Source organism: Myotis myotis, unplaced genomic scaffold (assembly GCF_014108235.1).
Source record: "Myotis myotis isolate mMyoMyo1 unplaced genomic scaffold, mMyoMyo1.p scaffold_m19_p_21, whole genome shotgun sequence".
Classification (NCBI taxonomy): domain Eukaryota; kingdom Metazoa; phylum Chordata; class Mammalia; order Chiroptera; family Vespertilionidae; genus Myotis; species Myotis myotis.
The window spans coordinates 4,775,152-4,787,939 of NW_023416326.1; the positions used below are offsets into that span (position 1 = coordinate 4,775,152).

General features: G+C 46.3%; 1 protein-coding gene across 5 annotated transcripts in view; it reads left to right on the forward strand.

The window, feature by feature from the left end:
- Positions 1–12,788, forward strand: part of MTR (5-methyltetrahydrofolate-homocysteine methyltransferase) — a 44,385-nt gene that overhangs the window by 13,011 nt on the left and 18,586 nt on the right. For 3 of the 5 annotated variants that reach the window (XM_036354823.1, XM_036354826.1, XM_036354824.1), the window contains 9 exons: positions 461–528; positions 916–995; positions 2,571–2,683; positions 4,068–4,208; positions 5,511–5,696; positions 9,808–9,987; positions 10,878–10,994; positions 11,289–11,429; positions 11,837–11,926. In XM_036354823.1, coding sequence (XP_036210716.1) covers positions 461–528; positions 916–995; positions 2,571–2,683; positions 4,068–4,208; positions 5,511–5,696; positions 9,808–9,987; positions 10,878–10,994; positions 11,289–11,429; positions 11,837–11,926 — 1,116 coding nt within the window. Of the gene's footprint in view, positions 1–460; positions 529–588; positions 800–915; positions 996–2,570; positions 2,684–4,067; positions 4,209–5,510; positions 5,697–9,807; positions 9,988–10,877; positions 10,995–11,288; positions 11,430–11,836; positions 11,927–12,788 lie in introns of those variants that run through there. The other 2 variants (XM_036354827.1, XM_036354825.1) reach the window with 2 other exon arrangements.

The following is a 12,788-nucleotide window of genomic DNA, read 5'->3' on the forward strand; positions in this document are numbered from 1 at the left end:
GGGGGTTGTTGGAGGACTTGAAATGTGGCTTTTGTGACTGAGGAACTGATTTTTAATTCTTTAAAATTTTTAATTTAAATGTAAAAACTCTATGTGTTATTTGAAAATGCATTATCTAGTCCATATTCATTCAGCGTAGCATATGGGCAAAAAATCTTTATTATGATTAGATAAGCAAGTAAACATTACATTTTAAATGGGATAAAGGATTTCATAGTATCTGAACTGTTTTAATGTAATACCTGGGGCATTAAAAGCTTTTTATCTAGAGTTAAGTGTTTTTAGCTCTCTTTTTAATAGAAAGTTGGTTATTCAGGAAATGTAGGATTTTTTCGCTGAGTGGGTAGTGGTGAGTTTAGAATTCAGATGAACTCCGTAGAGTAGCGGTCGCCAACCGGTGGTCCATGAGGTCCGAAAGGTTGGCAAACGCTGCCCTAGAGCTTTCTTTTCCTGAACGCAGGGCTTTGCTATGGATGGCTTGGTCAATATCGTTGGTGGATGCTGTGGTACGACACCAGATCACATCAGGTAATAATCACCTCTAAATATTTTCCCTTTCGGCATGGCATGAATTGTGTCCTCTTCAGATTCGTGTGTCAGGTCCTAACTCCCCGCTCCTCCACCTGTGGCTCTGTTGGGAGATAGGGACTTTAAAGGGGTAGCTAAGGTGCACAGCTCAGCCACACACAGCAGCCAGGTTAAACCCTGGGCAGGCTCGGAAAAGCTAGGCTCAGTGGTTCATTTCCTGCTCGACTGAGAAAACGAAAAGGTGTAATTGCTGCTGCACATTTGGAACGAGGTATGTAATTACGTGCATAATTGTGCTAAATAGACTTCTTAATTTCATAGCCGGAAATTAGTTTAATTTTATTTTATCCTGAATTAATGGGTATAGTGTTTTCTCTTTTAACTCAGGGAAATTGCTGAAGCTGTAAAAAACTATAAGCCTCGAGTTCCACCTGCCACAGTCTTCGAAGGGCATATGTTATTGTCCGGTAAGTAATCCAGACACGGTTTGTATGATTTCAGAAACGGTTCCCTTCTTGTTTCAGTGTTACCAAAGGTGAAACAAGAAGAAACCCATTTAGATACGATTTTTAAAAAGAACTTACGTGTAAGAATGAAAGAATCTTTTTTTTTCTGATTTGAATTTCTTGTGCTATCTCTAAATTGCTTTAAAAATAATCTTCAGTTAGATTTTAAAAGAATGACATCAAACATGCTCTTTTCAGTTGTCCTTTATAAATTGCATACTTGTGAAGACTGCAGTTCGAAAATCAGCCACTTCACATTCATAATAGATGAGAAGCGCTTTGTGCGAGATGCTTCTAGGGCTCTGATACGGGATCTCCTTAGCGGTTAAAGCTGTGCCCTGCTGCCTGCCCTGTAGCCTCAGGGCTTCACCGGGGACCAGGGGTACCCTGGGGCTGGCAGGGGTGGGGACGAGGCTGTAAAGGTCATCAGTGGAAAGAGACTCACAAGCCCGAACTAGGATGAATGGTCCTACTTGGTGAACAAATACTCATCCGTATTTGTGATTTTCCTCCTTCATATCTGTCTCTTCTTCAGCCAGGGCTTTGGCAAAGGATTCAAAGCCATTTTTTTAACCACAACAGCTATGATTGTTGGTCTGATTTTATGTTTGTCAATGTATCTAGTCTCATTTTTACAGTAATGTTATGGGACAGATACTTTTACTGACTTTGTTTTATAAGCTCAGAGGCTGTGAAAAGTCACCTGAGTTTTCACTGAGAGGCTGGGAAGGGCTTGAACCCGGGGCTGGCTGTCCTCAGAGCCGCCTGTACCCCCCCTAGCGAGACACAGTAAATATGAGTAGAGAAAACAGTTAAAGACCTTTGTTGTAGTGATACTTCACACTGTGAGTTGCTTTTCCCTCAGTGTAATATATCTATATTTATTATCCAATTTTGCCCCTCAGTTGGCCTATAGCAGGGCAGATGTTATTACCCCTTGGCAAATAAAGGGGCAGAAGCACCAAGTGGCTGTGCCCACAGTCAGCTCCTGAGTGTGAACCTGCCCAGGAGAACCTCCCGTCTCATAGGGCCCAGTCTGGGCTCTTCCCGCCCTGGTCAGCCTTGCTGGCTGCGTGCGGGTTCTTGGACTTGGATCGAAGAGACGGTAAAGCCAGTGGATCGGCTTCCAGCTGCTGTCTCGTGACCAGCTGTGGAGCTGCCGTCTGTGTGGACAGCGTGGAGCAGTCCTTGTGATTCTGACATCATGGCTTTTGCCCCAGACTCTTGATTAAACAGGGAAATGATGGTATTTTTTTCTTGTTTGTCGGAGCTGGTATGAGTCAGCTCTTTAGAGAAATTTGCAATTTAAAGTCCTGAAGTATTTGTTATTTGAATGTCTGGTTGTAAATGAGCTGCAACATACAGTTTACTTTCCTTGGAGAAGGTGCTGGTCCTGTTTCCACGTCGCATCTCCTGTCTCATCCCATGGGCTGCGGCACAGAGACATTTTACTCCCTTATGAAGACGTTTGTGTCCCGCCTGTCTCATGTCACCGTGTGCATTTCCAGAAAATTTTCAAAGTGCTTCTCCTCTTAGGTCTAGAGCCCTTCAGGATTGGACCCTACACCAACTTCGTTAACATCGGAGAGCGCTGTAACGTGGCGGGATCCCGCAACTTCGCTAAGCTCATCATGGCGGGAGACTATGAAGTGAGCATCTCAGTGCGACGCAGGCATCTGCCATGTTGGTGGCTAGACAGCAAGTAAACGAAACGGCTTTGGATAGCGTTTGACCCGTTACTAGCCGAGCTGCTGGCAGTGTGAGGAGAACTGTGACGCGTTTCCGTGGGCTGGGCTGGTAGGAGGAGGAAGCGTCGAAAAATCCAAGCTGCTCTTGTTGTTTGTCAGAAAGCACTGCACTTGGGTCATGAAGTGGGATGAGATGGGAGGGACCCGGTCCTAGCTATTGCTATTCATTGGGAAGTAAGTTTAAAATTTTGCGAATACTCTTCATTTTCGTTTCTCACAAATCCTTGCGGGGGAAGTGAAAGCCAAGAAAATGTGAAGTCCGCATGAGCACATCAGGCAGTGCTTACGGTGGTATTGCTTCTGTTAGCTGCAGACTGAAATACATACGCAAACACGAGGAAAGAACAGGCCTGCCTTGGGACGGTCACATGCTCCTTTAGCCAGAGTGCTTTTCAGCTGATCCCTCTGTGGATGAGCAAAATGTAATCCAACCAGAACCAACCGGAAACGTCCGGAAGGAGTGTTTTTCTTACGAAAATAGGAAGTTTAAAATGGAGTCTGGGCTTTAATGATGACTTATCAAAATTCCCTCACTTGAGGTTTTGCAACTTTTAGGAAATAGATCTTCCAGAAACCACTACCAACGTAGACTTTGTTTTAATCATGAAGAAAGGGCCCATTTACCATCCTCTCTGGATCTGTTGATTGCTCCTCCATGGCCTCCCTCCGTGGCCTGGTTACCTGGTTCCTGACAGTTCCCGTCAGCCCTCTTCCCTTCCTTGCACTACTGCTCACCGCCACGTGGGCCTCTGTCATCGTCCTCCCCAGTTCAGAAGCTCACACAGGTGGCCTTTTGTATCAGGGATAAAACCCAAACCCTGCAGGTTGCCATTCAGCATCTCCGCTTAGGCCCAGACTGCCTTCCCTTCCTGGGTGTCCCCTGAGGCTTGTGCAGGCGCGCTCCCTTCTGAGTCCTCGTGACCTTCATAGTGTGCAGGGTTTTCAGTTGGCAGTGTTCCTGTTTATGTTTTTTTTTTTTTTTTGGTGACCATTTTGTGGTCAAATTAGTTCAGGTCACAGAGGGCCCCAACTCCAGGCTGAATTTAGATTCTTTATGGCAAGAAAGTGGCCTCAGTGGATTCTGGGTAGTGAAATGAGGTCAGGGGAGAGAGTTTAAGGTTAATCTCCGGTGACTGATGGGAGGAGAGTAGGCCTAGCGTCAGGGAGGCTGGCCAGTGGGTCGTGAGTCACTCCAGAGGGCTGCTGGGGATGGCGAGGGATTCCTTGGTCAGCCTCTCTCCACTCACCTGTCCTCATGCTGCTTCCTCCCGCATTCTTTCCTCAGGCAGCCCTGAGTGTTGCCAAAGCGCAGGTGGAAATGGGAGCCCAGGTGTTGGACATCAACATGGATGACGGCATGCTGGATGGTCCAAGCGCAATGGCCCGGTTTTGCAAACTCATTGCTTCCGAGCCTGACATTGCCAAGGTTGTACACCATTTTTATGCGTCAAGGGAATGTGCGTGTCTTGCTCTGTCACTCATTTAACTTTGTCATTTGCCCCGTTGATCTGTTATCTGTCTCATACACTGGTTTTCTGTTTTCCCAGTTAAAAAGCCTGAGGCTTCTGATGGTCAGTTTTCTCGCTCAGTGCTAGCTTCTGATACAAGCCAGGCTTCTAAGAGAGATGTGACTTCAGCTTGGCTGTTTTCCAGGCTTCTGGAAATGGTCACAAGAATGGTTTGTTTCCTCTGATGTCTGGATAAACTGAAAACCCGCTTTCTGGATAGATTGGAAACCTGCTTTCCATGTCTCTGAAGAATACATTTACCCTTCCTACAGAATCATTCATTCCATTCCTGTTGATAACAATAACAATAGGGGATTTGTAGTCTCCGCTCCGGTGTGATACCTGTGCTTTGAGGGGTCCAGAAAAAAGGAAATTCCTTTGACATTCCAAAAGACAGAAGGCTCTATTAGGGTGAAAATTGACCTTGGTCAGGGAAGATTCTATCCTAGGACATGACTACTACCACAAACTGCTTTTAGTGAAAAAGTTCTAATTTCAGATCATCCTTTGTGGTTACTTTTGGTCTCTGAGTTTGTAAGGCTGCCATGCAGGCCTCCCCTGGGCTTGTCAGGTTTAGTGTGTGGTCCCTTTGTGTCCACAGTCTCACTTGTGAATTGTGAAGATAAAAGTGCCTTGTTAACTGTGAAGGACCCCATGTAACTTAAGGCATTATGAATGACTTCGTGTTCTGATGGCTACAGTAATTTTTTTCTTAATCTTTTCTGGGTCTGCCCTTCTGTTATCAGTGGGGTGCACTCTGAGTGCCCACCTGTTACAAATCAAAGTGGAGTTCTTGGGGTGCTGCTGGGAAGGAATTTCCTGAGGCCTCTTGGAGGATGGGATTTTGTGGAAAGCTTTATTGGGATGGTGTAAAATTAAAGGGGTTCCCCTCCGAGATCCCACCTCCCTCCATCTTGCCGTGGAAGAAGTCCAATCTTGTCCACAGCAGGGCCAGAATTAGGCCACTGCCCATGGTTCCTGCTCCATGTTGAAGTCCGTATCTGGCTAGCTCCAGTCCACTGCATGTGGGGTCTGCATGTAAGACGAACTACTTAGAGTATTTTGGGCTCTAAGAACAGCAGGTGCATTACAGTCCTGTCTCTCGTCACACTGTCCTCTGTTTATTGTTTCCCCAAGGAAGGAAGGGGGACTGTCTCGGAGTACAGGAAGGGAATTTGTGGCGACTTGTCTTTCTGTGATTTCCTGCCCTGCCACCTCAGGTGCCCCTGTGCATTGACTCTTCCAACTTTGCTGTGATCGAGGCCGGACTCAAGTGCTGCCAGGGCAAATGCATCGTCAACAGCATCAGCCTGAAGGCAGGGGAGGCCGACTTCCTGGAGAAGGCTGGTCTGGTCAAGAAGTTCGGCGCTGCCGTGGTTGTCATGGCCTTTGACGAAGAGGGACAGGTGAGTGATTCCTTTTGTCCCAGCTCCATTGTGTCACCCGGGCTAGACAGAGCAGTGGTGAGAGCTGAGTCCAAAACAGCCGTGTGTGTGTGTGTGTGTGTGTGTGTGTGTGTGTGCACGCACGCACCCTAATACCATGTATCCACACATGTACACGTACGTGTACAACGCACTTGAACATGAACATTTGATATATTATAAAGTCTTTACATCAGTTGAGAAAGGAATTATTCGGTAAGTGCAATTGGAAAAACTGGCTATGGGTTTGGAAGAAAATAAAGCTAGAGCCCCATTTCCCCCCATATACTAAAATAAAGTCTATATCAATTAAAGATCTAAATGTAAAAAACAAAAGTTCTAAAGAATGTATGGGAAAATATTCATCTAAACTCAGGAAGGCGGAAAGAAAATGAGTAGAGCTGTCTGTAAAAATGTGAACTTTGTATGGCGAAAGTCATGGCACTGTTTGCAACGGGCGTAATGGCAGTGGGTTAATGTCCTTAATATGTAAAGAGTTTCTATAAGTCATAAAATAAACCCCCCCCCCCAATCAACATAATAGAATAATGAATAGCTTTGGCGGGGTCACTCAGTTAGCGAGAGTGTCGTCCTGATACATCAAAGTTGTGGGTTTGATCTCCCGTTTCCTGGTTCCTCCTTGGATCTCCTCTGTCCGTGGTGCTCTGAAATCTGGCGATGAGCCATCCTTTATGTTGAGCACTCAGCCAGCCCTCTGTAGGAATCCCCTTGAATTGTGTTACCCTCTCTGTGGCATGCATATTATGCAGATATTAAATGTTTTGCCTATTTTTTTTATTTATCCTCCTATTTTCCAATTCTGGCATTTGCTCTGCTCATCTGTTCCTAGATGTGTTTTTAAGGTAGAGCCAGTGGGATTTGCCGTGGGTTGTGGGCTGTGAAAGGAGAAGGAGTCAGGGGTCTTTGCCCAGGGCAGTTGCCAGGAGGAAGGCTGAGAAGCAGGCGTGGGTAGGAAGGACGGGCCATGTTTATGGGGCATATGGGCTGCACAGCTAGCTGTGCAGGTGATTCTGAGTTTCATGGGCAAAGCCTGGCTAGAAGACAGGGTTTCCTTACTGGGGAATTACCTGTAAGCAGATGGTATTTAGACGGAGGTGATGAGCTCAGTGGCTGTAGTGAAGAGGCCCCAGGGGGCGGGGGGCGGGCATGGGGGACTCAGGAGGAAGTCTGGGAGCCACTGCGCTCCAAGACCAGAGAGAGGAGGAGGCCCCGTTGTGGGGGTTGGGAGGAGCAGCCTGTTTGGTGGGAGGGGGACCAGAAGGGAGGCTTCACTTGGCTTCTAAGTGAAGAACAAGCTTCCAGAAGGGTTCGATGAGCTATTTTAAAGAGTCGTGGGCAGATCTAGTAGATGAGACCAAGAATTTACCACTGAGTTTAGAAAGGGGGAGTGAAGGATCTTGCTGTTCTGTTTCCAAGGAGATAAAAGCCTAATTGGAGGGGGTTCAAGAAAGGATAGGAGAACTGGAGCCAGTAGATGTGAATGGCTTTTCCGAGGAGTTTTGCTGTAAAGGGGAAGAGGAAATTGGGTGACACCAGAGAGGGACATGAGGTTAAGAGGGTGTGTGTGTGTGTGTATGTGAAGACAGATGTGTGACAAGATGGTTTTGTAAGCTGATGGGACTGATCTGATAGAGAAAGGGGGCATTTGCTAGGTCCCTGCCCTTGTGAGTCGAGGGTTGCCATCAGTCTTCGCATGGAGAGGAGACAGGTTGCTCGCAGTCTGGAGGGAAGGCAGGGAGGCGGCAGGCAGGGTGTGAGAGCACAGATGGCAGGCAGGCAGGGAGCCGGTCTCTGGCTGGTGTTTCCTCGGTGCCGTAGGAAGCGAGGTCGCGCTGAAGGAGAGTGGAATGCCGTGTGCTCCCTAAGAGGAGCTGCCTGCTTATCCTGAGTGTGAAGCAGAAACTCTCCCACAGGGAAAGGTGCTTGTGCTTTTAAAAACACGCACACCCTCTGGCTCCATTTCCTGACTTTTTAGCTCCTTTGGTATGGGAACTGGGCTTCAGTAATTCTAACGCCTTGGAATTAGCAGTTGATCTCACTTAGTCCTCAGAGCCACCAGCTGGGGTAGCTGTTGTCCCGTTTACTGTGGCTCAAGGTCAAGTGTCTCGGAGGAGACTGAGGCAGGTTTCCGTGTCCTGGGTTATCCCGTGCTTTGTCAGCACGGCCGGTGCTGCTTCGGGTCTGAAAACAAGCTTTCCCATTTAGGTCGAACGTGACCACAAATAAGAAGGTAGGGAAACATGTTCACTTGCCCGTTATGCCTCTGATTTTAGCATAATTAAACATTTATGCTAATTATAGAATTGTGGTTTTGAAAGTTATAAAGACCAAAGCAAAAAATTCATTTACCTGCAAAGTTCAGAAACCAACAACAGGGATATTTGGGATAAAGGCCTGCCTCAGTTGATGGAGGTCTCCTGGCGATTTGCTTGCTCGGATGATGCCTACATGGTAGGGAGAAAGCAGCCTTTGAATTGAGAGCCACTGTTGAACTAAAGGAAGCAGAGCATCTCACCTGCCTCTGTTTCTGCATCTGCTGTGGTCTCTGGTTTATATTTGTGATGCATGTTACAGACCAAACTGCAAGGTCAAGGCCAGATACAACAGAGGGGCTGGATTAAAGCAAAATGGAAGAATCTCCATGTTTTTTGTTGATGTCATTTTGAGCAATTGTTCATTTTAACTCTAACAAAATATAGAACACCTTTATTGTTGAAATTTCTGTGGGAAGAATAACTTTATCACTACTTAGTCTCTTGATTTAATTTTCCTTTACTAATTGAAGTGATTATTTTCATATGACAGTGTTTTTTTTTAAATCCTCAGACATTCTTATTGACTTTAGAGAGAGGGGAAGGGAGAGGGTAGAGAGAGAGAGAGAAATATCGATGTGAGAGAAACATCGATCTGTTGTCTCTCATCCACACCCTGACCGTGGATGGAACCTGCAACCTAGGCATGTGCCCTGGCCAGGAATCAAACCTGCAAGCTTTCAGTGCACCGGACCATACTCCGACCAGCTAGGCCGTACCAGCCAGGCCTCATATGACAGTTTGTGATAAGGTTCCTAGAAAGAAAATTATCACATAATAGCACAATAGACTATATTATGTTTTATTTGTATATGTGTAAATTACATAAAAGAATAACCATTATCGTTCTATAATGCACCCGTTATATTCAATACATTTTCCTATGTTAAAATGATTTGAAAACCATTTTCCAGTTTATGGAGAAATAAAGCTCCATTGGGATATTGATTAAAATGTAATTAATCTTAACCTATAAAATAATGAAGAATTGGTGTCTTGCCACTATTCAGATTTGTAATTCAGGAAATGTATGCCTTTCCAGTTACTAATCAATAAGGTTTATAGTTTTCCTTAAATAGGAAAGCTCAAGATCCTAGGTATTTTGGATTATTTTATTGTTGTGACTGGCTTATGTTTCCGTTCAGATGTATTTTCCTTTAGCGGTGGTTTTTTAGATTTTCATTTCATAACCAGCCTTTTCATTGAATTTAGATGAATTGATCCTGTTTTCCAGTTGAACAGGTTGGGATTTCCTAGGGTGCGCACCATAGTATTATGAGTAGTCCCAGGAAACTGGAGACAATAGTTCTTAGTTTCCCCTTGTTTTTACTTTGCTGAAAGCAGTTGACCTGAGCCTCGGACTTGAGCCCCACATTTCCTCCTCTGACCCTTTCTGAGCCTAGTGAAAGCCTGACGTTTTGTAGTGGCTGCAGGGAGGCCACCGCTCCTGGCTAAGATGACATGACCGAGTGCTCCTATTCTTGGGCTTTCCTTATCACATGGGTTCTGTTTTAAATTCTCTGTGCGTAAGAAGCAGACTTATCCAGATTCCCCCTCAGAAGTGGCAGTTTATGGCAGGGACATGCGGAACGTGAGCTGCTCTTGGTCCCCAGCCCCCTGGCCTGGGTGTTGGTGGTCTCACAGGAGTCACAGCAGAGAGGAGTCTTTAAACCAGTTCCTCCTCGGAGATAATTTGAGGAATGATTAGAGGCTGCTTGACGTTTTCTGTTTAAATTACAATCTCTTGCTCCTTTTTCCAGGCGACAGAAACAGACACCAAAATCCAAGTGTGCACCCGGGCCTACCATCTCCTTGTGGGAAAACTGGGCTTTAATCCAAATGACATCATATTTGACCCTAACATCCTCACCATTGGGACTGGGATGGAAGAACACAGCTTGTATGCTGTGAATTTTATCCATGCAACCAAAGCCATTAAAGTGAGTCTGGGTGATTTCTCTCTGCACAGGACATTGCTCACATCTACCACGTGGCTTCAGTGAGTCGTCTGAACGTCAGGAATATGTATTTATTGGCTGGGAGGTCGACATTCTTGCTCTTAGGTAGTAAATTGGTTTTCTGAAATTTAGGGCCCTTTATTATTTTTCTTTTATGTTATTTTGAACTCAAGTGTAACACATACTGAAGAATATATAAAAATAGGGTATAATAATTAATTCTAAGGCATACAGTAGCTCTCATTCAGGTCGTGAGTAGAACAAGCAAGGCTTTCCAGTGTTTCCTGATTCAGTATTTGTGGTGACTAGTAGAACAGAATCACCACAAATAATGAGAATCCACTGTATAAAGAGTTGTAGTTTAGTTATTCCTGTTTCTGAGCTTAGTAGAAATAGAATCTAAGATTCTTACGCCTTTTTCCTCACCCAACTTCCTTTTAAAGATTCATCTGTGTGTAGTTGTAGCTGTACTTGTATTAATGTATAATATTGCATGGTATAACTGCTCCACAGTTAACTGTTTTGCTGTTGACAGACATTTGGTTTGTTCTGTTTTTTGGGACATTGCGCTCAATGCTGTGTGAGCATCCCTGTGTGTGTCTTGGACACACGTGCATGCGTGTCTCTGCAGTGTATGTGGGAGGTGGAGGGTTGGTCGGAGCAGACAGTGGAAGCTGTCTCCCTAGATGCTTGAGCTGGTCTGTGCTTCACCAGCAGTTCCACACAGATGCCCGGCCTTGTTATAAGGTGTGATGGCAACCTTGAGCTCGATGTGCTTTTTTTACTCTCCACTCTTTTATGTAAAGATTAAGGGATGTCATTGATGCTTTCGGCAAAATGGGGGAATCTTTTCACCTTTTTATTTTTTCCAGCAAACGTTACCTGGAGCCAAAATCAGTGGCGGTCTTTCCAACCTGTCCTTCTCCTTCCGAGGAATGGACGCCATCCGAGAAGCCATGCACGGGGTTTTTCTTTACCACGCCATCAAGGTAGGGAGGGCGCCTGCTTCCTCCGCAGCCAGCTTCACCGAGGCCAGGGGTTTGCAAACCCGCAGGCCATCTGAGCCTGCTGCCCGTTTCTGAGAGTCCAGTCTTGGTGGAGCAAAGCCGTAGGCGCTCCCTTATGCGTAGTCTGTGTGTTTCTGTGCTACAGCAGCAGGGCTGAGCCCTGGCGACCGAGACATGGCCTAAAACATTTTCTGTCTGGCCCTTTACAGAAAAAGCGTGCTGACCCCGGTGGAGGGTGTCCCTGGAAATGCTCACTGTTCTCTGTGTTGCCCCCAGTTTGGTATGGACATGGCGATCGTGAATGCAGGGAACCTCCCCGTGTACGATGACATCCACAAGGATCTCCTCCAGCTCTGCGAGGACCTCATCTGGAACAAGGACCCCGAGGCCACGGAGAAGCTCCTGCGTTACGCCCAGGTAGGAAGAGCGCGTCTGACGGCGGCTTTTCTGTCTGAATTGATGGGTCAGGCCTGGTTATGAGACCCTCCTTGTAATAGGAGCAAGGATCTAGTCACGGCTTTGGATCGTAGAAGATTTGTATAGGGCGCTCCAGAGAAGGCGTTGTGGTGAGGCGAGGGGAGAGAAATAGGCCACATGTACGCTGTTCAGTATTCTGATGTTTGTTTCCATTTATTTTAAAATGTGAAATTAATTTTTCTCATACCAAAGTAACGCAATTCTAGAAAATTTGTAAAACAGGCTATCTCTACATGCTTGTTTGGTAACCTATTTAGCATAAAAGAAGAATAAGACATAGTTTTTTGCTGCCAAATAGTTCAGTAAGGACCTGTTGTATCCACCTCTCTGTTCTCATTTCCGTTAAGACTCAAGGCAAAGGAGGGAAGAAGGTCGTGCAGACCGATGAGTGGAGGAGTGGCCCCGTGGAAGAGCGCCTGGAGTATGCCCTCGTGAAGGTGAGCTGTGGGGCGCTGCGCAAGGGGGAGCTCCAGGGCCGAGGCCCCTCATCCTGCCTGAGATGTAAGGGTGGGGCTACAGCCAAGGAGACTCCCCAGATCCCTTCCCAACCCCCGCCCCCTCAGGCCCACTTGGCAGTGTCCGGAGACATTTTTGGGTGTCACAACTGGGGTGGGAGGTATTACTGGATTCAGTAGCCAGGGATACTGCTGAACATCCTACAGTGCGCAGGCCCGCAAGACAAAGAATTATTCAGCCCCAAATACTAGCACTGCCACACTTGAGAAACGCTGTCCTAGACCAAGTTGCTGTCATTCCCTCAGAAAGCAATTCCTGGCTCTTCTGCTGGTAATTGTAATATCAGGCAAGATTCTCAATCTCTTGGCTTCAGCTTCCTCATTTGTGAGTCTGGAGAATTTCAGAGTTCTTTTTTGGGGGGACTCTAGCATTTAACTTTGAACTTCAGATTCACATGTTTCAGGTTGTGGAACTAGGAAGCCACAGCCAAGGATCTCTGAGCTGGCGGGGCTGGCGGATGGGGCTCGATCACTAGAGGCTGGACAAGTCAGCAGAGGCTCCCTGGCTCTGACCTTTGCCTACAGGCCCTGCCCTTGTCTTTGCTACCCAGCCCCTAGTGTTGCAGAGAGAAGCGCGGATTTCACAGGAGCTGTTCATTAACGTGTAATCTGGTAAACCACGACAGTACAAAGTGTATTTTGTTATTAATTTGAACTTTACTTATTACTGCTCCTTCTCTCACTCATAGCTCGCTTTCCTGAGTACCTAGTGTCAAAAAAGCCCTTAATCACTCTGTGTAGGCGTCTCATGTAATCCTTGGCGTAACCATGTGAGGCAGGTACT